Source organism: Podarcis cretensis (assembly GCF_951804945.1).
Source record: "Podarcis cretensis genome assembly, chromosome: 4".
NCBI classification, from domain to species: domain Eukaryota; kingdom Metazoa; phylum Chordata; class Lepidosauria; order Squamata; family Lacertidae; genus Podarcis; species Podarcis cretensis.
The window spans coordinates 4,990,988-5,014,219 of record NC_137173.1 but is presented as its reverse complement, the minus strand read 5'-3'; the positions used below and the strand labels follow the sequence as shown (position 1 = coordinate 5,014,219).

The window sequence follows — 23,232 nt, the reverse complement described above, 5'->3', positions numbered from 1 at the left end:
CACTCTGGGCGGCTTCCAACAGAATATTAAAATACAATAGTCTATTAAACATTAAAAGCTTCCCTAAACAGGGCTGCCTTCAGATATCTTCTAAAAGTTTGGTAGTTATTTTTCTCTTTGACATCTGGTGGGAGGGCGTTCCACAGGGCAGGTGCCACTACCGAGAAGGCCCTCTGCCTGCTTCCCTGTAACTTGGCTTCTCACAGGGAGGGAACCGCCAGAAGGCCCTCGGCACTGGACCTCAGTGTCTGGGATGGACGGTGGGGGTGGAGACGCTCCTTAAGGTCTACTGGGCAGAGTCCATTTAGGGCTTTAAAGGTCAACACCAACACTTTGAATTGTGCTCGGAAATATACTATAGAGAATGCCTTCAGAATAAGAGGGAAACCACAACAAAACAAATCAAAAAAAACCCCTGGAGATTGCTTGGTAATTTTTAATACCATTGAAATGAAGAATACAATATTAAAAACGAGCTTTAAAAGAAAGTTAGTGATTGGAGACCGTCCAATCATTATTTTCAAAGAAATTCCAGTTAGGATTCTCCGCAAAAGGGAAGGATATACTTAGCTGACAAGTGTGTTGAAAAGAAATGCAATCCAATATAAATGGGAATTCCCAGAAGGGGTTTCTTTCTATTACAAGAATAAAAAATTCAAGTTGACAGATACACTTGAAGCAGAAAAGTTCCTGAGAAGATACGAAAAAGATTTGGGTAGAGAGGAGGCAAGACAGCAAGGAGGTGACCTGGTTGTGGGGGGGGCAGGGGGGGACGAAGCCGGGGGTGGGGGTGGGGGGTCAGAGGAGGAAACGGAGGATTCAAAGTCGGAGGAAGAAGAAGAAGGAGAAGGCAGAAAATCTAAAAGAAGGAATAATACCAGATTATAAAGCAGAAATAAGGATAAAGTGAACCTAGCAATAACCCAAAATGTCTCTTAAGTTTTTTTCGTGGAATGTGAACGGCTTTAACGATAAGCCCAAGAGAAATAAATTTGAAAAGATTATAAAGAAAAAAAACATTGATGTCATTTGTTGCCAAGAAACCCATGTTGCTAAAAAACACAAGCATATTCTAATAAATAAAAGGTTGGGAATAGAATTCATTAATTCAGATTCTAAGAAAAAGAGAGGAGTAGTAATTTATGCGAAAGAGAAATTAGAACCCAAACAAATATGCAAAGATGAGGAAGGAAGAATCTTAGGAATCCAAATTAATTACCAGGGAGAGAGAATAAATGTGGTAACAGTCTATGCCCCAAACTCAAATAGAATGGAGTTTTTTAAAAAATTGGAACAACTTTTATTAGATTTAGATAACAACAAACTAGTCCTACTTGGAGATTTAAACGCGGTGCCGACACCAGAATTAGATAGAAACACAAGGAAAAAAAATTTAAACCAAGGGAAATTACCAAAATCGTTTAATGATTTGGAAGAAAATCTGGACTTAATAGATATATGGAGATATAGAAACCCCACAACGAAACAATTTACCCACTTCTCTGAACCGCACCAGAGTTGGAGCAGACTGGATCAAATATGGATTTCGAGAGAATTAGTAATAAGAACGGAGAGATGTGAAATTTTACCCAGAACTTTATCGGATCACAGCCCAATAACATTACAATTAAAATGGAAGACCCAAGGTCTGTACAGATGGAGAATGAATGACTACCTATTTGAAAAAGAAGAAGTGATCGAAAAAGCAAAAACCACTATAAAAGATTATTTTGCTTTAAATATTAACAAAGAGACTGGAATAGATATAGTATGGGATGCCAGTAAGGCAGTGTTAAGAGGTCTTCTGATACAACAAAACTCCCAAAGAAAAAAGGCTAAGGAAAGAAAAAAAGAAGAATTAATCCTTCAACTGAAAGAATGTGAAAAAAATGTGATAAAAAATCCAAAAGATGATTGCCATAAGCAACAATATAAAATGCTCCAAACACAATATTCAACATTAATAAGCCAAGAGGTTGAATGGGGAATAAAGTTAATGAAACAAAAGTTCTTCGAATCAGCAAATAAAATTGGAAAATTTCTGGCGTGGCAACTGAGGAAAAGAAGAAAATGTAGCATTATAAACAAAATAAAAGTAGATGACCAAGTTCTGGAAGATCCTAAAATAATAAAAAAGCACTTCCTTAAATTTTATATGAACTTATACAAAAGAGAAAAAGAAGATTTAACGAACATTATAAAATACCTAGAAGAAAATAGTCCAAAAAAAATAACAGAAGAAGAAAGAACCGCCTTAAACAGACCCATAAAAATAGAGGAAATTCGAGAAGCGATCAAGAGGATGAAATTAGGAAAAGCCCCAGGACCAGATGGTTTATCAGCTAAATATTACAAGGTCCTAGAGGAATATATAACACCAGTACTATGCGATGTTATGAATGAGATATTAAGAGGAGGAAAAATGCCAACATCCTGGAAAGAAGCCTACATTACCTTGATCCCAAAACCAGATTCAGATAAACTTAATATTAAGAATTACAGACCGATTTCACTACTGAACAATGATTATAAAATCTTTGCAGACATAATGGCACATAGACTTAAAAAATGTTTAATTAGCCTTATACACAGTGATCAGGCCGGCTTCCTTCCTAATAGACAAATAAAAGACAACATCAGACATACAATAGACATTATTGAATATCTAGAATGTCATAACGAAATCCCTGCCGCTTTAATGTTCGTTGACGCCGAGAAGGCTTTCGATAATGTCTCCTGGGGTTTTCTAATAAAATGTCTGGAAAAAACAGGGATAGAGGGCACATTCCTAGAAGGAGTTAGAGCAATATACACACAACAAAGAGCCAGATTAATTATAAATAACAACCTGACAGAACAGTTTGAAATAGCAAAAGGTACTCGTCAGGGGTGCCCTCTATCACCGCTGCTGTTTATCATAGTCTTAGAGACAATTACAAATAAGATAAGGAAAACCCCAGAGATCCGTGGTATAAAAATCGGCGCGAATGAACATAAATTGAAAACATATGCAGATGACCTTATGTTGTCATTGGAAGAACCAAAGGAGAGCATCGGCAAAGTCATAAAATTACTAGAAGAATTTGGAAAACTATCGGGATTTAAATTGAACAAAGAAATAACCAAAATAATGACTAAAAATATGAAAGAAGACATCATAAATGAGCTTGAAAGACAAACTGGAATTAAAATAACCAAAAAAGTAAAATATCTTGGAATTTGGATAACTATGAAAAATATAAATTTGATGGAAAATAATTATAAGAAAACATGGAAAGAGATAATGAAGGACTTGGATATATGGAACAGATTACACCTCTCGTGGTTGGGCAGAATGGCGGCAATTAAAATGAGTTTATTACCCAAATTACTCTTCTTATTCCAGAACATTCCAATAATTAGGGGAATTGCAATTTTTAAAGAATGGCAGAGACTACTTTCCAAATTTATTTGGCAGGGAAAAAGACCCAGAATTAAATTTAAATTGCTTACAGACCAAAGAGATAGGGGGGGTCTTGCGGTCCCAAATCTGAGGTTATATTATGAGGCCGCATGTCTTTGTTGGGTAAAAGACTGGATCGTCATAAAAAATAGAGAGATGTTAGATCTAGAGGGGTTTAACTTAAGATTCGGTTGGCACGCTTATCTATGGCGAGATAAGGGAAGGGTTCATAAAGGTTTTTCTAATCATATTTTCAGAGGGCCACTATTGGAAGTCTGGGAAAGGAATAAAAAATTGCTGGAGCAGAAGACACCCTGGTGGCTATCACCAATTGATATTTTAACAATTAAAAAATTAAACATTGAGGGGGAACGATGGACGTATGAGGACTTATTAACCAAAACAGAATCCGGGTGGAGGATTAGACCATACGAAGAAATAAAAAATAAGTTGACTGGTTGGATTCAATATCATCAAATAAATTCTATGTGGACGGAAGATAAAAAGATTGGAATAAATGAGAAAAAATCTAGATTCCAGATTGAAATAATAGAAAGTAAAACAAAATTACTATCAAAAATGTATAACCAGTTGCTTGAGTGGGACACCAAGGATGAGGAAGTAAAGGAGGTGATGGTGAGGTGGGCGGTAGATCTAGGGTATAATATAGAGTTTGATAAATGGAAGGCTTTATGGTGTAAAGATATGAACTTTTCAGCATGCACGACACTTAAGGAAAATATGTACAAGATGATGTACAGATGGTACATAACGCCGATAAAATTGCATAAAATTTATAGAACAGGCGACAAACTGTGTTGGAAATGTAAGAGTAAAGAGGGTGAATTTATTCACATGTGGTGGACGTGCGAGATTCTCAAAAAATTCTGGGAATCTATCTATAATGAATTAAAAAAAAATTTCAAATATACGTTTGTTAAAAAACCTGAAACCTTCCTGCTGGGGATAATTGGCAAAGATATTAAAGAAGAAGATAGAACCCTTCTTCAATACGCAACAGCGGCCGCTAGAACCCTCATAGCACAGTACTGGAAAACAGCAAAAACCCCAACATTAAAGGAGTGGCAATTTAAATTAATGGATTACTTAGAATTGGCAAAATTGACTCAGAAAATAAGAAATCAAAAAAGTACAAAATTTAGTAATGAATGGGACAAATTTAGAATATATATGGAAATAGAGACAAGGGGAAAATCAAAATGTTAATCAGAAATATAGATGTATTTAAAAAAAAAAAAATCACAGTAGGCATGAGATAACGCTTACTACGTTATAAATTTTATTTTGGAATAGATACAGCAGAAAGATAATTAAGATAACATTATCCGAAATCGAGATAAAGGGAAGTCGATCAATGTTGTTGTAAAATTAATGTTGTGTTGTTTAAGTTGTAAAATTAATGTTGTGTTGTTAAAGTTGTGTTGTTTATGTTGTACGTATTTTATGTTCTTTTTCTTTTCTTTTCTTCTTTTCTTTTTATGTTTATTTCATTTACTTTTGTCTGTTGTATGTCTGTGAAATATAGTTATGCAAAACTTAATAAAAATATTAAAAAAAAAAAAAAGGAAATGTACTGGGAGCCAGTGTAGGTCTTTCAAGACCGGTGTTATGTTGTCTCAGTGGCTGCTCCCAGTCCCCAGTCTAGCTGCCGCATTCTGGATTAATTGTACTTTCCGAGTCACCTTCAAAGGTAGCCCCACAGAGCGCAATGCAGTAGTCCAAGCGGGAGATAACCAGAGCATGCACCACTCTGGCAAGACAGTCTGTGGGCAGGAAGGGTCTCATCCCACGTACCGGACAGGAGCCGCTTACACGAGTAAGCGCTTTGCTCCTTTAAAGCAAGCAGGCTCTCTGTCCCTCTCTCCTCCCCACACAGTGGCTCTTCTCCCGCTTTGCTGTTTCAAAGCGAGCCACAGAAGAGGGAAGGAAGGGGAACCATGGATCCTCTGCTCACGACTGCAGCAGATCCCCCCGCCATCCGTAGGCATTCGCTCCATAACACGCACAGAAATTTCCCCTTACTTTCTAGGAGGAAAAAAGTGAGTGTTATGGTGCAAAAAATACGGTAAATGAAAAGGACAGAGAGAGGACAAATTCATTTCCCCCGTCTCCTCTTTGTTTCTTGAAAGGAAGTGGTGAACATATGAACATAGTAAGCTGCCTTAGACGGAGTCCGACCACTCATCTATCTACCTCTATATGGTCTGCACTGACTGGCAGTGGCTCTAAGAAACATCAGAAGAGCCTTCTGGATCAGGCCAATGACCCACCTCTTCTCACAGTCACCAACCAAATGCCCGTGGGAAACTCGCAAGCAGGATTCGAACCCAAGGGCCCTTTCCAGTAAGGAAGCATTGCTGCGTCTGGCCGTGGAGGCAGAGCCCAGCCCCCCTGGCTAGTAGCCATCCATAGCCTTCTCCCGCTCCATAAATTTGTTGAATAATCTTTTAAAGCCATCTCAGCTGGTGGTCCTGTCTGTTTCCTGCAGCAGGAAGTTCCGCAGTTTAACTATGTGCTGCTTGAACAAGCCCTTTCTTTTTACTGTGCAGAATCGGGGGGCGGGGAATCAGTTAAAAACAGGTATTCCAAAACAGTATTATTACAAATACTATTATTATTATTCAAATTAGTGTACTGCCCTTCATCCATAGAGCTGAGGGTAACACACAAGGTAAAAACACGCAAAAAGGATTTTGGCATGTGAAAGAAGGGCATGAGAGAGAGTTTGGTCTTTGGGTGGCCTCTAAATATCGTCACTGTTACAGTGGTACCTTTGGTTGTGAACGGGATCCATTCTGGAGCCCTGTTCACAACCTGAAAGGAATGCAACCTGCGTCTGCGCATGCACATGACGTAATTTTGCGCGTCTGTGCATGGGTGAGCGGTGAAACCCGGAACTAAACCTTTCCGGTGCTTCCGGGTCACCGCAGGACGCAACCTGAAAAGACGTAACCTGAACCGATCGTAACAAGAGGTATGACTGTATAAGAATTTAAGGTCTCAAATATATAAATTCAGTGTTCATAAATGTACAAGGCAAACACATACATAGGTATATAATCCACATGTCTGAAATAGTACAGGAGAACAAGCCAGAAGTCATTTTGACTCTCCCAGTGGTCACAAATATTCCTCTGCAGTTTGTCATTGTCTCTGCGCTCACAAATCCTGTCTTAAGGGCACATTTAAGATATTACTAGGGTGTGAGCCTGTGACCTGGACTCAGGAATTAAGTACAGTGGTACCCCGCAAGACGAACGCCTCGCAAGACGAAAAACGCGCAAGACGAAAGAGTTTTCCGTTTTTTGAGTCGTTCCGCAAGACGAATTTCCCTATGGGCTTGCTTCGCAAGACGAAACGTCTTGCGAGTTCTTGCGAGTTTGTTTCCTTTTTCTTAAAGCCGCTAATAGCTGCTAAGCCGTTAATAGCCGCTAAGCCGTTAATAGCCGCTAAGCCGCTAAGCCGCTAATAGCCGTGCTTCGCAAGACGAAGAGACTCGTGGAACGGATTAATTTCGTCTTGCGAGGCAAGAATGGCCAGGATGCCCAGATAAAAGGATTCAGTGACCATTAACAGGTTTGCTGCCAGACTGGATGCTGCTGTAGACGGCCCCCTGTGATATATTTCTGTTGGGGACCACCTCTTTCTGTGATGTATGCATGATGTATTGGGGGGTAGTCTTGGGATACAGGGTGGGCAATTTCAAATGTGTCTATATAAAAGCTTGCATACCAATATTCTGGGTTCCTCTTCCCTCGTGTGTATGTGTGTGTGTGTGAGAGAGAGAGAGCACTCTGTTGCAACAATTTAATAAAATCAGGCTTACTCAGTGGCGTAGCGTGGGTTGTCAGCACCCGGGGCAAGGCAAGTAATTTGCACCCCCTAACCCGTGGATTTGCGCCCCCTAACCCTAACCCCCAGATGTTGCGCCCGGTGCGGCCGGCCCCCCCTGCACCCCCCACGCTACGCCACTGGGCTTACTAGCTGCTTTGCTTCTCAATATTACCTGGTTGGCCCCTGTTATTTTCTCCTACTGACAGGGAACCCACTTAAGAACTCTATACAGGCTCTTGGGTACCCCGTAAGGGAAAAAGAGCCGATTTTGTTTGCTTCAGTCACCAAGGAAGTAGCAGTGGGGACGGAGAGGCTGAAATCCCTGATTCTCTTTGCTCTGCTGTGGCCCAGGGGGGAAATTGCTGATGCGCTTCTCAGCAGAAAGCTCCTGGACGGTGGTTCTTTCGGCTATAAATAGAGGGGTTCTTTGCAACATCCGGTTGCATCATGCACCAGAAGCAAGGAGGCGGTGAAGCAGCCCCAGCTGAGAAGGAAGACAGCTTTGACCTTCCAAGCACCGCTCTGCACCCCAAGCAATTTTTCATTTGTGGTGCATGGCAATAATTCTCAGGCGGGGCTGGCGCCAGACCCAGGGAGCTGGGTGGGACATTTTGCAGCCACTTCCTGGTTCCTTGCATTGTTTAAGAGCTGTGCGATGTGGGTTAAACCACAGAGCCTAGGGCTTGCCGATCAGAAGGTTGGCGGTTCGAATCCCCGCGACAGGGTGAGCTCCCGTTGCTTGGTCCCTGCTCCTGCCAACCTAGCAGTTCGAAAGCACGTCAAAGTGCAAGTAGATAAATAGGTACCACTCCGGCGGGAAGGTAAACGGCGTTTCTGTGCGCTGCTCTGGTTCGCCAGAAGCGGCTTGGTCATGCTGGCCACATGACCCGGAAGCTGTACGCTGGCTCCCTCAGCCAATAAAGCGAGATGAGTGCCGCAACCCCAGAGTTGTATGTGACTGGACCTAATGGTCAGGGGTCCCTTTACCTTTACCTTTTGCAGAGCTGCAATATGGAGCCAATTCACTGATTAGGTCATAACTCTCTGAATTGTTTTTAAAGCTGCCATCTATTTGGTTTTTTTAAAAAAACGTGAAATTATCCCCCCCCCCCCAATTATTATTTTTTAAAATGAAGTTTAGAGAACCTAGCAACACATACTACCTTGGGCAAGAGCTGGGCAAATCAGGTTTTAATTTAATGCTTCCACAACTGTGTGGGGCCACTGCAGAAAAGGCTTGTTCTCATAGCATTGGAATTGTGAAGTTGGAAGGGACCCCGGGGGTCATCCAGCTCAGCCCCCGGCAAAAGCAGGAATCTCAGCTAAAGCTTCCAGGACAGATGGCCTTCCAAACTCTGCTTAAAAACCTCCATGGAAGGTTTTTAAGTATTTGGTGTCAAAAAAAGGTTATTTATGTCTGCCACTACGGTGGCCCGTGTTTCGTTAGCCCAAAAATGGAAATCGAGCGAGGTCCCAGCTAAAGAAGAATGGCAACTTAAGCTGACAGAGTATGCACAACTCACAGACTTAACATATAGAATAAGAGAACAAGAAGAACATAAGTTTAGAGAAGATTGGAAAATATATCGGAAATAACTGTGCAGCTGAAAATGCTGGCAGCATTAAGATAAATTCAACGGTGTAAATAAGTTATGATGGCATACAGAATGGTTTAGCTTATATAAAATATACATGGATTTATGCTATATAGAATGAACGCTGGAAGGAGAAGGGAAGTGATTGATATTTTAAGGTTGTATAAATGATATTCTAAATTGTAAAACAGAAAATTTAATAAAAATTATATATACAGTGGTACCTTGGGTTAAGTACTTAATTCGTTCCGGAGGTCCGTTCTTAACCTGAAACTGTTCTTAACCTGAAGCACCGCTTTAGCTAATGGGGCCTCTTGAAGCAGATGGGGCCTCTGAAGGAGCGTCTCCACCCCCATCGTTCAGCCCGGACACTGAGGTCCAGCTCCGAGGGCCTTCTGGGGGTTCCCTCCCTGCGAGAAGCCAAGTTACAGGGAACCAGGCAGAGGAGCTTCTTAGTGGTGGCGTCCGCCCTGTGGAACGCCCTCCCACCAGATGTCAAGGAAATATACAACTGTCTGACTTTTAGAAGATATCTGAAGGCAGCCCTGTTTAGGGAAGCTTTTAATGTTTAATGCTCTATTGTGTTTTTAATATTCGGTTGGGAGCAGCCCAGAGTGGCTGGGGAAACCCAGCCAGATGGGTGGGATTGTTGTTTAGTCGTGTCCGACTCTTTGTGGCCCCATGGACTAGAGCACGCCAGGCACTCCTGTCTTTCCTGTGGGGCGTTAATAATAATAATAGTAATAATTATGAGGCCTGGGAGCTTTTCAAAGTGAACTCCTTTTTGTCTTCTTCCCTCTGCAGGAGGACGTGGTGGTGGAGTTGACATCCCAGAAACATCACTCTGCCCGGTTCAGCAGCCTGATGAGCGAAGATGAGCTGATTGAGGATTATTTCAAGGAGGAATCGCCCACCAAGTGAGGGCTGCTTTGGTTATGTTTGTGCGCGTGTGGGTGTGCGTGTGTTGGCAGTTCGTATCCCCACGACCGGGTGAGCTCCCGTTGCTCGGTCCCTGCTCCTGCCAACCTAGCAGTTCGAAAGCACGTCAAAGTGCAAGTAGATAAATAGGTACCACTCTGGCAGGAAGGTAATCGGCGTGTCCGTGCGCTGCTCTGGTTCGCCAGAAGGGGCTCAGTCATGCTGGCCACCTGACCCGGAAGCTGTACGCCGGCTCCCTCAGCCAATAAAGCGAGATGAGTGCCACAACCCCAGAGTCGGCAACGACTGGACCTAATGGTCAGGGGTCCCTTTACCTTTACCTTTACCTGGAATATCTGGCCTCACCGTCTTGTTTCCAGGGAAGCTTTCGAAAGCTAGGAAGGAGCTTCCACTTGATAGACAAGCTATGCAAGGTCCAGAAAAAGAGCAACCGAAATGATCGAGGGGATCGTAGTGTTGGAAGGGACCCTCAGGGGTCATCTAGTCCAACCCCCTGCATTGCAGCGGGCGTAGAGCAACCTGCCCTCTCAGGTTGCTGAATTTGGGGCTCTTTCGTTTAGAGAAAATGCCAACGAGAGGCAACCTGATAGGCACCTGGCATGGAGAAAGCAGAGAGAGAAAAGCTCCCGCCCCTTTCTCATAACAGTAGAAGTCTGGACATCTCACGAACTTGAAGGCTGGGAGATTCAAGACAGGCGGCGGGAAGCCCTTCCCATGCAGCACATAGTTAACCCGGTAGGGTGTTGTCAAGTCAACCGGCCTCAACCAGACGTTGAGCGTTTAGCATCCCTCCTCCCATGGGATGCTCTTCCAGCAGGCAATCTGGCTTTCGACTTCCAGGCGGCCCTGGAAGAATTGTGCAGGCCTACGCAGTTGTTCAAAAATGTCCTGGAATAGCCATTCGTTCAAATCATTCAACTGGCAATGCCCATCAACTTTTTTGGGGGGCCCCCACTCCCCTCAAATATTTTATTGGGGGGTGAAGGGGCCTCAGCCCTTAGGAGTTGGCTCCCATGCTCACAGCCCTGGAGATGCCCTTCAGTTTCCCAGGAGGTTTGTGGGTGTTAAAAGATAAAGGTACCCCTGACCATTAGGTCCAGTCGTGGCCGACTCTGGGGTTGCAGCGCTCATCTTGCTTTATTGGCTGAGGGAGCTGGAGTACAGCTTCCGGGTCATGTGGCCAGCATGACTAAGCCACTTCTGGCGGACCAGAGCAGCGCACGGAAACGCCATTTACCTTCCCGCCGGAGTGGTACCTATTTATCTACTTGCACTTTGATGTGCTTTCGAACTGCTAGGTTGGCAGGAGCTGGGATTCGAACTGCCGACCTTCTGATCGGCAAGCCCTAGGCTCTGTGGTTTAGACCACAGCGCCACCTGCGCCCCTGGGTGTTACTTGCAGCCAACTCTCTGCCAGGGGTCCTCTGTGGATTTTGCTGATGACTCATCTCAGGCCTTCCTTGTGGTTAGTGGCCCTGTTTTCCCGGAAGAGGGTGCTCAGCAGGGCTTGCAGGAAGGGTGACAGACTATTTCTGACCCAGGGGGAATGTAAGGGGGGAGGAGAGGCACTTATTTTCCAAACATGGTTTTGCAATGCAAATGGGGAGGAAGCAGAGTGTATTTCAAAGTGTGTGTTGGGGGGGGGCGGCTTTGCTCTCTTGTATCACCATGCTGGGATGAGAGAAGAAAGCAATTTGGGATTTGGAAAATGGGGTTTTATTTTAGCAATGTATGCAGACGCATAGTGAATGGGCATCCAGAAACAAAGTTCCATCTATTTATTGTGGTTCTTTCCCGCGTTATCCTCTTAAGGATGCCAAATAACATTTGCAAACCAAAACACTCACTTCCGGGTGTGCAGTGTTCGGGAGCCAAAACGTTTGAGTTGCAAGGTGTTTGGGAGTTGTGATAAGAACGTAAATATATAAACCTCATGTCTGAAAACCCCACAGAAAAAAAAAGTCCTGAACAAATTGACCTCAATTATTTCTCTGCAAGGTCAAAATGGGAAACCTCTCCATTCTCTTTTTCCTTCACAAATCCTGTCTTAAGGGCACATTTAAGATATTACTAGGGTGTGAGCCTGTGACCTGGCTCAGGAACGAAGTATTTATCATTACAAAAGACTGGCCAGGCTCTCCAGGCAATCCAATCAAGTGACCATTAAACAAGTAACCTGTCAGACGAGATAAACAACACACTCAGATTTCTGCTGTAGACTGCCTTTTCTTTGATGTAGGTATGATGTACCTGAGGGGTGGTCTTAGGTTACCCCCTTCTGTGATGTACGTATGATGTATCTGGAGGGGTGGTCTTGAGCTCCAGGGCAGGGAATTTAAAATGTCTTGCACACTAATATTCTGGGTTCCCCCTCCCTCCTGTCTGCGGTGAGTGAGGACCCTGTTGCAACAGATCAATAAAGATCAGGCTTACTAGCTGCTTTGCTTCTCAATATTCTCTGGTTGGCCTCTGTTATTTTCACCTACCAATAGGGAACCTACGTAAGGACTCTATATGGGCTCTTGGATACCCCATAAGGGAAAAAAGGGCAGATTTTTGTTTACAACAGAACCAAGGTACGACTATATATAAAAATAAATAAATATAAATATACACACAGCTGAACATCCAACTTGGCTTCCGCGGCTTCCGATTGAGTGCAGGAAACTCCTGCCGCTAAACCGCTAATAGCGCTAATCCGCTAAGCCGTCAATGGGCTTGCTTCGCAAGACGAAAAAACCGCTAGACGAAGAGAATTGCGGAACGGATTCTTTTCGTCTTGCGAGGCGCCACTGTACAGTGGTACCTCAGGTTACAGATGCTTCAGCTTACAGATGCTTCATGTTACAGACTCTACTAACCCAGAAACAGTGCTTCAGGTTAAGAACTTTGCTTCAGGATGAGAACAGAAATCGCGTGGCGACAGTGGGAGGCCCCATTAGCTAAAGTGGTGCTTCAGGTTAAGAAGAGTTTCAGGTTCAGAACGGACCTCCAGAACGAATTAAGTTCTTAACCTGAGGTACCACTGTAAGTTTGTTATTGGTGTGAGCTTTCGTGTGCGTGCACACTTCTTCAGATACTGTGAGTAGATCACAGTCTCTAGGGAGTTGGACAAGCCTGATCTAGACCAGGGGTAGGCAACCTAAGGCCCGGGGGCCGGATCCAGCCCAATTGCCTTCTCAATCCGGCCCGCAGATGGTCTGGGAATCAGCATGTTTTTACATGAGTAGAATGTGTCCTTTTATTTAAAATGCATCTCTAGGTTATTTGTGGGGCATAGGAATTCATTCACTTTTCTCTCCAAAATATAGTCCAGCCCCCCACATGGTCTGAGTGACGGTGGACCGGCCCATGGCTGAAAAAGGTTGCTGACCCCTGGACTAGGACCTAGGAGGCCTGGATTCGAATCCCCCCTGCAAGGCCTGATGTGTGTCCCCCTCTTTTGTCTCCACAGCAGCAACCACTGGAATGACTGCGAGCTGAATTCGTACTCCGGCAGTGCTCTGTCTTTGGGTGCCTTGAGCATCCACGGCGACGGGATGAACAGGACGGACTCGTCTTCTCAGCTCTCGCCTGTCATCAAGGCGGGCTGGCTGGATAAGAACCCGCCTCAGGGGTGAGCAAAGCAAAATTGTGCCGGCCCTGCAAAAGCCGATGGGAGTTGTAGCACCAAAACACCCGGCAGGTTGGCAGTGGCTGCCCTTGTGATAACGTGCGCCTGGTTTTATTAAGACCCTGATCTGCTTCAAGCCCCTGTATTTGTTTGCAGTGGAAAAAAGTCATGGAACCAAGAAATTACACAAAACAAAAGAATTGCCGTGAAAATCCCTGAAACGAGAAGTATTCGATTATAGAATTGGATGAAATAACAAAAAAATAAAAAAATAAAAAAAGGAAAAAATAACCTAGAATTAAACAAAGACTTAACGAGATGCCGGCTACAAAACTCGTTTCACTGAACTAATCAGTTTCCTCAGAAGGAAATAAAGAAATTATAAACCTTAAATGATTTTTAAGTGCCCAGAGTGGCTGGGGAAACTCAGCCCGATGGGCGGGGTATAAATAATAAATAATTATTATTATTATAAGAGCAGGGCTGAAATGCTTCCTTGGGTTTACATAAAAGGTATGAAAACCTCAATGACAAGTTTTAAACATAGCCCTATTTAAGAGAACCAAGCAGTAGCAATAAGAAATTGAGATTTTAAGTTTCAAACAAACTCCAAAACAGGGCAGAAACTCAAAAACAGGGTTGAACTCTCCTGATTGCTGATGTTAAAGACTCCAGGTACGGGTTCAAGAGATTTTTCTTTTGCCCCGCTGTTCCCCACCCTCCCGGGGGGAAAAAACGCTGTTTGCCGCTGAATCGGAACCAACAACCATCTTCAGAATAACCCCGATGGACGTTTGCTCCTTTTCGGCGGGAAAGCGGCTGGGCAATAGGAAAACCGATTGGATCTGCTTGGGGGCAAATCTGCTTATTCCGTTAATTTGACAGGCAGCATTGTGGCCTGTCATTGCCCCCCCCCCCGAGCCCAATCCCCGTGATCTTCAGAGGAAGGGCGGTATATAAATCTAATAATGAATAATAATAATAAAGCTGATGATGACTGCCCTTTCTGATGCACTGGGTATACCAGCCAGTTTTCAAAACTGCTTTTGTGTTCCTGAGCTCTCTAAGATGCTTTCTTAAGTTTCTCAATGGGGGCTGTAGTTCCATAGTCTATTCCCCCCCCCCCCGCTCTAGAGTTGAGTCGGCAGCTCTCTCCCCAATATTGTGCTGCTGTTTTTCCAGCTGTAGACACGAAAAAGATTAAAATGCATATGGCCCTAAAATGCATATGGTCGTCTACAAACCTGAAGGGTTAAAGAAAGAGAAAAATGGTGTAAAAAGTATAAAGATAGAGGTAATCTACAGGGACGCAGGTGGCGCTGTGGGTTAAAGCCTCAGCGCCTAGGGCTTGCCGATCGAAAGGTCGGCGGTTCGAATCCCTGCGGCGGGGTGCGCTCCCGCTGCTCGGTCCCAGCGCCTGCCAACCTAGCAGTTCGAAAGCACCTCCGGGTGCAAGTAGATAAATAGGGACCGCTTACCAGCGGGAAGGTAAACGGCGTTTCCGTGTGCGGCTCTGGCTCGCCAGAGCAGCGATGTCACGCTGGCCACGTGACCCGGAAGTGTCTCCGGACAGCGCTGGCCCCTGGCCTCTTAAGTGAGATGGGCGCACAACCCCAGAGTCTGTCAAGACTGGCCCGTACGGGCAGGGGTACCTTTACCTTTACCTTTAAAATGCATATGGTCGTCTACAAACCTGAAGGGTTAAAGAAAGAGAAAAATGGTGTAAAAAGTATAAAGATAGAGGTAATCTACATTAGACGCAACAACTTCGAAAGAGTAAAAAATTCGAGGTCTTAGAACAAAGGAAGGAAGTCAATATGTGTATATGTACGTAATGATTAGATTAGAATGATGATACGGTTTTATTTTTAGATGTGTTTTTGTTTTTTGTCTTTTTGTTTTTTGTGTTCTTTTTTTCTCTTGTGTTTTTTTTTCCTTTTCTTGTTTGTACTGTTTTATTTTGGATTAAATTTTTGTAATTTTTGTTGTAATTTTGCATTGAACAAAAAATAAAATAAAAGAATGCCAGCCTTGGATCAGGTTGCATCGCCTGTCCCGTGATAGAAGAATCTTTTTTCAAGACAATTTTATTTTATTTTATTTCGTAAAAATTATATATGCCACTTGACTGCAAAAACCACAAAGCTGTTTGCGAAAAGAGATTCTTTTCCGAAATGATCCCGCAGTTTTCATGTGGTTGTAAGCTGCTTTGGGTTGCCTTGGGCAGGATATTTAATAAATGATAATAAAATAAAGGGGTGGGAATCCTGCCATTTATTGACCGCCTGATTTTACCTCCTTAAGGACCACCCTGCTGACCCACAGAGCACCCCAGCTAACAGTCTTTTCCGGCTCCAGGTCCTATATCTACCAGAAGCGATGGGTGAAATTGGATAGCGACAACCTCCGCTACTTTGACAATGAGAAGGTGAGCGGGGGAAAGATAGGTCCACGCAGAGCGCAGTTAGACTGTGGAACTCCCTGCCACAGGAGACAGGGATGGCCGCCCACTTTGAAAGAGGGTTGGACAAATTCATGGAGGAGGGGGAAACAATACAAATAACCCCTTTGAAACACCCCCCTCCACTTTTGTGGATCCTTAGGTTACAATTCCCCCCCCCCCACCGCATCTCCTTTATAATTCCAATTTTTGATAAATCCTTAAGTATCCCTTAGTTAAAAAATTAACTGCAAGTTTTAAATCAATCCTGCTAAATGTGTTTAATTGTTTCCCATAATTTTTCCAATAAATTATAGACTTGCCCCATTCTTTATTAAAAAATGGATTCTTCCTGGTTTCTAATTCTTTCCATTACTGCATAGTCCATTAATTTCATCTGCCATTCTTCCTTTGTCGGGGTTCTTGCTTTCCATAAGGCTCTCCGTATGGAAAGGAGTGGGGCTGGATGGGTTCGGGGGAACATCCTATCCCTTTCCACTTTCTGCACCAATTTTGTGCCCTAACTCAGCCCCCTGCCCACCTTCAGGTCACATTTAATCAATACCAGCCATCGCCTCCCCCAAAGAGTGCTGGGAAGTGTAGTTCTTTATAGGGGCTTAGAGTCGCTAAGGTAGGGTTGCCATATTCCAAAAAGTGAAAATCTGGACAGAACAGAAAATAATGGTTTTGAGCTATTTTTAAGGCTTCCCCCCAAAATACTAAGAATTAAATACTGAGTGCCTCACTCGGTCCCCATATTTCCCATTGTGCCAGTCTCCTGCCCCTGAAGAACTGCTGAGAAACTGGTGGCTGGGTTTTGCTTTTTCCTCTGCCCTCCTCATGCCTCTTTCCTTGCATGTGTGTGTGTGTGTGTGTGTGTGTGTGTGTGTCTGTTGCATTTGTATCGATTGCGAGCCTGCAGGTAGTGTACAAAAGCCACGCTCCGAATGAATCGTCGCAATAATACGTTCTGTTGACCAACCTCTCTTTCAAATGTTGCAGGATGTTTACTCCAAACGCCTCATCCCCATATGCTGTATTACCCGTGTGGCCAGTATCGGGGACCAGAAATTTGAGGTGATCACCAACAACCGGACCTTTGCTTTCCGGGCTGAGAGTGACGGTAGGTGAGATTCCTCTCCCTTCCTCCCTCTCTCACAATGCTATTAAATTTCCTGTTTTACAATTTAAAATGCTCATTTAAACACCCTTAAAATATCAATGACTCTCCCTCTTCTCTTTCCATGGTTCATTTTACATATCATAAATCCCTGCATATTTTACAAAAAACTATACCATTCAGTATTCTATTATTGCATGCATCAAAACTTATCTACGCTGTTGAATTCATCTTAATACTGGCAACGTCTTCAGCTGTACACAGTTATTTCCCATATATTCAATAAACGTTTTCCAATCTCCTTTAAACATATGTTCTTCTTGTTCTCTTACTCTAATGTTAAGTCTGCAAGCTGCCCATATTCTGTCAACTTAAGTTGCCATTCTTCTTTGATTGGGACCTCGCTTGTTTTCCATTTTTGGGCTAACAAAACACGGGCCGCAGTTGTTGCATACATAAACAACCTTTTTTGACACCTGGGAATTTCAGTCTGAATTATCCCCAGCAAAAAGGACTCTGTTGTTGTTTTTTGAAAAGTACATTTAAACATTTTTTTTTCCAATTCATTATGGATTATTTCCATAATCCAAAAGAGAGAACTTCTTCATATAGTTAAACTGTGGAACTCCTTGCCACAGGAACCAGTGATGGCCACCTAGATTCTTTGATTTCTCCTCCCCTGCTGGGAGAACGTTATACACGGGACCCCCCCAGAACGAAGTAGCGCCGTCTGAGAACAGTTTTGTTTCGTTTCCCTAAATACCAACGCTGTCTCCTGCGCTGCAGCGGATCGCAACGAGTGGATCAGGGCCCTTCAGAAGGTAGTGGACGAGAAGAAGTCGAGGTGTTTGGACAGAGCGTCCGCCTTCCAGGTGCCCGGCGGCAGTTTCGACTCGGTGGACAAGAGCGGCCTTTTGGAGCTGCGGGGATTTAAAAACAAGCTGTATGTTGTGGTGGCCGGGGAGAAAGTTTTCCTCTACAAGAACGCAGAGGTGAGTATGCACCACAAGTGCGCTGCTCATAGCCGCTGGGTTGAACTGCGGAACTACCTGCCACAGGAGGCCGCCAATTTGGATGGCTTCAAAAGAGGATTGGACAAATTCATGGAAGAGGAGAGGGCTATCGAGGGTTCCTAGCTAGGATTAAAAACTTCCCTAAACCGGGTTGCCTTCAGATGTCTTCTGAAAGTCAGATAGTTGGATGAGATAATTGATTACGTTCAAAGACCAGCTTTCATAACACAATAAAAACAGCGTTCATAAAGATAAAATATACAATCGGAGCAGATTGCAGCAATAGCTCATGAGTTAAAATTGAGATATATACATACACCCGTACAACTGAGATTTGAGCTGCCATAAAAATTGACCCTGAGGCTCCCCAAAGGGTGACTTCTGCATTTCCCTAGTAAGCTATTTTATTCTAGAGGATGACCTGTGCCTACAAATTTGGGCGCAGAATCTGGCTACCAGCCAGGTCGTCTTGTGATCTTTGCCTAAGAGGAGAGAAGTACCATATTTTTCACCCCATAGGGTGCACCGGCCCATAGGGCGCACCTAGTTTTTTTGGGGGGAAATAAAGAACCCCCCCCCCCCAGGCGCGGGGCTGGTGCGGGGGAAGCCCGAGCTTCCGCCGACCCCAGCCCCCAGAACAGGCTGCTATCTGCAAGCCTAGGGAGCCCGGTGGGAAGTCGTGCCGGTCTCCCCAGGCTTGTGGATATCTGCCCGAAGCCTGGGGCATGCTGCTTCAGCACCCTTCTGCTTCGGGCTGCAGGCTGCTGCCCGCAAGCCTAGGGAGCCCTGCGGGCACTCCCGCCGGGCTCCCCAGGCTTGTGGATAGCTTCCTGAAGGCTGGAGAGCGAGAGGGGTCGGTGCGCACCGACCCCTCTCACTCTCCAAGCTTCAGCGAAAGCCTGCATTCGCCCCATAGGACGCACACACATTTCCCCTTCATTTTTGGAGGGGGGAAAGTGCGTCCTATAGGGCGAAAAATACAGTAAGTTTAGACTTGTCTGAAAGATCGGCGAGTCTCTTCAGCAAAGGATCAATGGTGTCTCTTCGAAACTCAACATAAAAAGGACATCTAAAAATATGTATGTTCAGGGCTTCTTATTTCCCCTAATGGGCAGGTGCAAAGTCTCTGTGCATACGGGACTCTTCTATAGGAAGTCAGATAGTTTTTTATTCCTTTGACATCTGATGGGAAGGCATTCCACAGGGCGGGTGCCACCACTGAGAAGGCCCTCTGCCTGGTTCCCTGCTTCTCGCAGGGAGGAAACTGCCCAAAGGCCTTCATAGCTGACCTTGGTGTCCGGGCTGGACGATGGAGGTGGAGACGCTCCTTCCATCGTGAAACCACTTTCCAATCCAGTACGGATTGCGATTGAGGCCTCACTTTCAATTCTTGTGCCCTCGACTTAGGAATTCCGCCTGGGCATCGGGATCACCTACATCGAAATGAACGTGGGCAACGTCAAGGATGTGGACAGGAGGGGCTTTGACTTGACGACACCCTACCGGATCTTCAGGTAATGACGGCTGCTAACGCAGAAAGGCCTCATCCTGCCCCTGTGTGTTTTGGGGAAGGGCTGAGCTCAACAGCAGCAGACTGCCTTGCTTTGCCACAGAAGAACCCTGGTTCCATCTCTGACATCTTGCAGTCGTTGAAACTTCTGGGTCCCAGTTCCTGGAAATTGCAGGAAGGGAGAGGCCTCCGGGGCTCGGATCCTGCTTGGCATTTCCTATTAAGGTTGGCCACAGTGAGAACAGGATGCCTGACTAGATGAGCAGGCTATTCTTGCATAGTTCTGGTTACAGGTAGGTAGCCGTGTTGTTCTGCCGTAGTCGAAACAAAATAAAAAAAATTCCTTAGCACCTTAGAGACCAACTAAGTTTGTTATTGTTATGAGCTTTTTTGTGAATGCACACGTCTTCAGATACTAAAATATCTGCCCGATGAAGTTAAACGACAGATCAACAGAGCCAGACTGATACCCGGAGAGAATCTGCTGTAAGACAGACCCCAAAAAGAAAATAACAGAACACCTCTAGTCATCACATACAGCTCCTAAGTTAGAACAGCACAACGCATCATCAGAGATCTACAACCTCTCCTAGACAATGACAGTTCTCTTCCTCAAGCTCTGGGAGGATAAAATCTTAATTGGCACTGGCTAGCTAATTGCTTTATGGCCCCAATTAGCCCCAGTATATTGCGGTCCGGCACACTTCTTAGCCAAGCTGCGCAGACCTTGCTGCTCTCCGGTTTCGCCTTGCAGAATAAAAACACAGCGGAACAAAAACCGTTGCAGTCTGCTTCAGATCCAAACACACCAAGCACCTGTGTGTCCAAATTTTATCAGTTCTTTATTGCAGCAAAGTATTTACAGCTCAGCATTTCTCAGATTCTCCTGGACTGCTAGCATTCATGGCGTCCGTCTCCTTCAGAGACCAAGAGAGAACAACAAGTAGAGCTCCTCCCTCCTTCCACACGTCAGAATGGGAGGCACTACTCAGAACAACTTAACCCTGTAAGTTCTGAATCCCAACACCCCCTCTTGCCGAGTATTCTGACAAGACCTGTGGATGTACCTTTGCAGACCTCTGTGAGATCAATCCCTTCCCCAATGCCTTGCGCCCTCTCCTGGCGTTCCTGTCAGGCATCTGTGGAACATCCTCACACCTTTCAGATTCGCACTGTGCGAAACTTACCCACGCACCTGTGGCCTGATACCTCTCAGGTGGAATTCCCTTCGTTGTGCGACTGGACCGCCTGGGCACAAACTCAGGCACTTCCTCTGACTCACTGTGGTCAGCAGGTGTGTCCTCTGCATCCCGGGATTCCCCCTCTGACTTAACGCGTCTTCGAATCCTTTGCATTACCCTCACAGGAGAACTAGGCTCACTCTTGGGCTCTCCTTTTACAACTTGTGGAGATGCCCCATCCTGCTCCTGACTTTGGTCAGTGAGCTGATCGTCATCAGCAGACTCAGCCCCTGGCTCTCCTTCCTCCTCATCAGAACCTTCCTGCTCTGAATCAGAAAGACATTCTGAAAGAATATCGCGCCTGGCAGGAGTCTTTGACTTTTCATCCTGCTTATAGAACTCAGCATGTTTACTGATCAGCAGCTTACTCTGATCACCTGACGGGTACGCAAACCTCCATGCACGAGCCGCTGGCTCATACCCACAGAAGATCATTTTCTGGAACTTGGGTTCACCTGGCCCTCGCAAAGCTTCAGGCACCGGCACCGAGGCCGTTGATCCAAACGCACGGAGGAAGTGAACCTGAGGCTTCCTCCTGTGAAGCATGAAAAACGGGGTGTCTCCTACCACTGAATTGTAGGACCGATTCCAGGTGAAGCTCACATATTTAACTGACTCCATCCAAAACCTTGAAGGTAACCCAGAATCTGACAGCATCACCTGTGCAGCCTTAACCAGAGCCTCACTTCTTAGCTCTGCCACCCCCCTCTGTTGAGGAGAAGTAACTGTGTGACTTATCCCTTTCTTGTGAAAGAACTTCTGCAAAGCAGACCCAGTAAACTGTGAACCTCTGTCACTAGCAATTTCCTGCACTTTCGTGGAGAACCTTAGTTCCACCTCCTCAATCCAACGTCTAATCAACTGTGCTGCATCTTCCTTGGATTTGAGACCATGTGTCCAGGTGTTCTGCGAAAAATCATCCTGCAGCGTCAGCAGAAACCTAGCCCCTCCCAAACTTGGTTCCTTCATGGGACCCAACAGATCTATGTGTACAAGATCGAAAGGTTTTGTGGTTACCCTCTCCACCCTGGGGTAACTGCACCCTCTTACCTTTGCCTGTCTGCAAGCCTGACAATCTAGGACTCTTGCACATTCCTCAATTCTACAGCCTTTGCTAACCTCAGGTAGCACCTGTAGTTCTTCAAGACAAGCATGTGCTGTCTTCTTATGCCACGCACAAGAACATGAAACATGAGTGGGAACTGTAGCACGCAGGGCTTGTGCTTTCTCAACCTTCCCCTCACCCTCCAGAGACGTTTTAAGAATGAAGAGATCATTCTGCCCCTTTGCAACTCTGACCAGTTGCTTCCCTCCTTTGGAGATTGTACAAAAATTGTGTTCAAAGCAAACCTTAAACCCCTTTTTCAACAAATAAGGCACAGATAAAATACAGTGTTGCATTCCCGGCACAATGCAAACTTCCATCTGCTCCTGCAAAACAGAAAATAAGGCATTTGCAACATTAGTCACATTTTTCTTTTCCCCATAAGCAAACTGAACAGTTTTCCCAGCCGGAATTGCTGTGCAATTCCACATCTCGACTGCAGGGGTCTCTGGAATCAGGTTGCAGTTAGCTCCTGAGTCGATTACAAAGCGTAAGTCATTGTCTCTCTCAGAGCTGTCCTCAAACAACGCCATAGCAACAAACGTCTCGCTGCCCCCTCTCTTTGGGCTTCTGCAGCTGTTCTCTCTGGTTGTCTCGGCAACCAACTCCCCCTTGCTCAGGACCTTGGCAGCTTCCGTAGAAGTAGCCTCCTCCGTTGCCTTGGAGACCGGACTGGCCTCTGCGTTCCCACGTAACTCTTTAGGCCTTATCTTCACTTTGTCCAGGTGGCCGACCTTGAAGCGTCTAGCTCTCCGCAGCCTTCCAGACTTTGGCTGACGATGATCCCCAGTGGAAAAATACTGCCCAGGGCTCCTTTCAGCTGGCCTGGCCCCCCTTCTTCCGGAAGAGCACTCTGTGCCAGCCCTGCCCTCGCTGAAACTGCGTTTCACTTCAGCACTCACAGTGGAAAACTTTTGAAACTTGCCTTTGGAACTCTCAGCCCCCCCGACTTGCACCTCAGGGACTGGGGCTACAGCCATTTCTAGGCTCTTCATGACTTCTCCAGGGCCCTGGCCTCCTGCTGAAGTTTCACACAAACTTCTCAGCACCTCCCAGGCAGCCCTTGCTGACTTTACGCCTTCCAAACTGGGCAAGAGTGATGCGTGTACGCATGCTTTTAGCATAGCAAGCTCTCTTTGCATTCTCTGCTGGCCATCGTCAGGCAACGCAGCCTCAAAGCCTGCAATGTCTGTCCCTTCAGGACCTGGATTCAGGGGAAGTGGCTCTTTCTGGCTTACATCCCAAAGCCCAGTAACCAGAAACCAACCCCTTACTCTTCTGGACCAGGTTGCCCAACTTCTTAAAGTGAGCTTTTCAAGCGGAACGTCCTCAAGGACCTGGCTGTCTGCCATTCTCTCC

At 45.2% G+C, this 23,232-nt stretch overlaps 1 protein-coding gene and 1 long non-coding RNA gene across 9 annotated transcripts in view; one reads left to right on the top strand and one right to left on the bottom strand.

The window, feature by feature from the left end:
* Window positions 1-23,232, bottom strand: part of LOC307215200 — a 244,378-nt gene that overhangs the window by 24,855 nt on the left and 196,291 nt on the right. The gene's annotated exons all lie outside the window — the stretch shown is intronic.
* Window positions 1-23,232, top strand: part of ARAP1 (ArfGAP with RhoGAP domain, ankyrin repeat and PH domain 1) — a 156,846-nt gene that overhangs the window by 65,898 nt on the left and 67,716 nt on the right. For 6 of the 8 annotated variants that reach the window (XR_013838246.1, XM_079973315.1, XM_079973313.1 and 3 more), the window contains 6 exons: window positions 9,697-9,809; window positions 13,286-13,447; window positions 15,749-15,872; window positions 16,887-17,007; window positions 17,791-17,996; window positions 19,425-19,531. Coding sequence is in view for 7 of the 8 variants with exons in the window: in XM_079973315.1 (XP_079829441.1) it covers window positions 9,697-9,809; window positions 13,286-13,447; window positions 15,749-15,872; window positions 16,887-17,007; window positions 17,791-17,996; window positions 19,425-19,531 (833 nt within the window). In the remaining variant the exon portion in view is untranslated. The remainder of the gene's footprint in view (window positions 1-9,696; window positions 9,810-13,285; window positions 13,448-15,748; window positions 15,873-16,886; window positions 17,008-17,790; window positions 17,997-19,424; window positions 19,532-23,232) is intronic. The other 2 variants (XM_079973317.1, XM_079973318.1) reach the window with 2 other exon arrangements.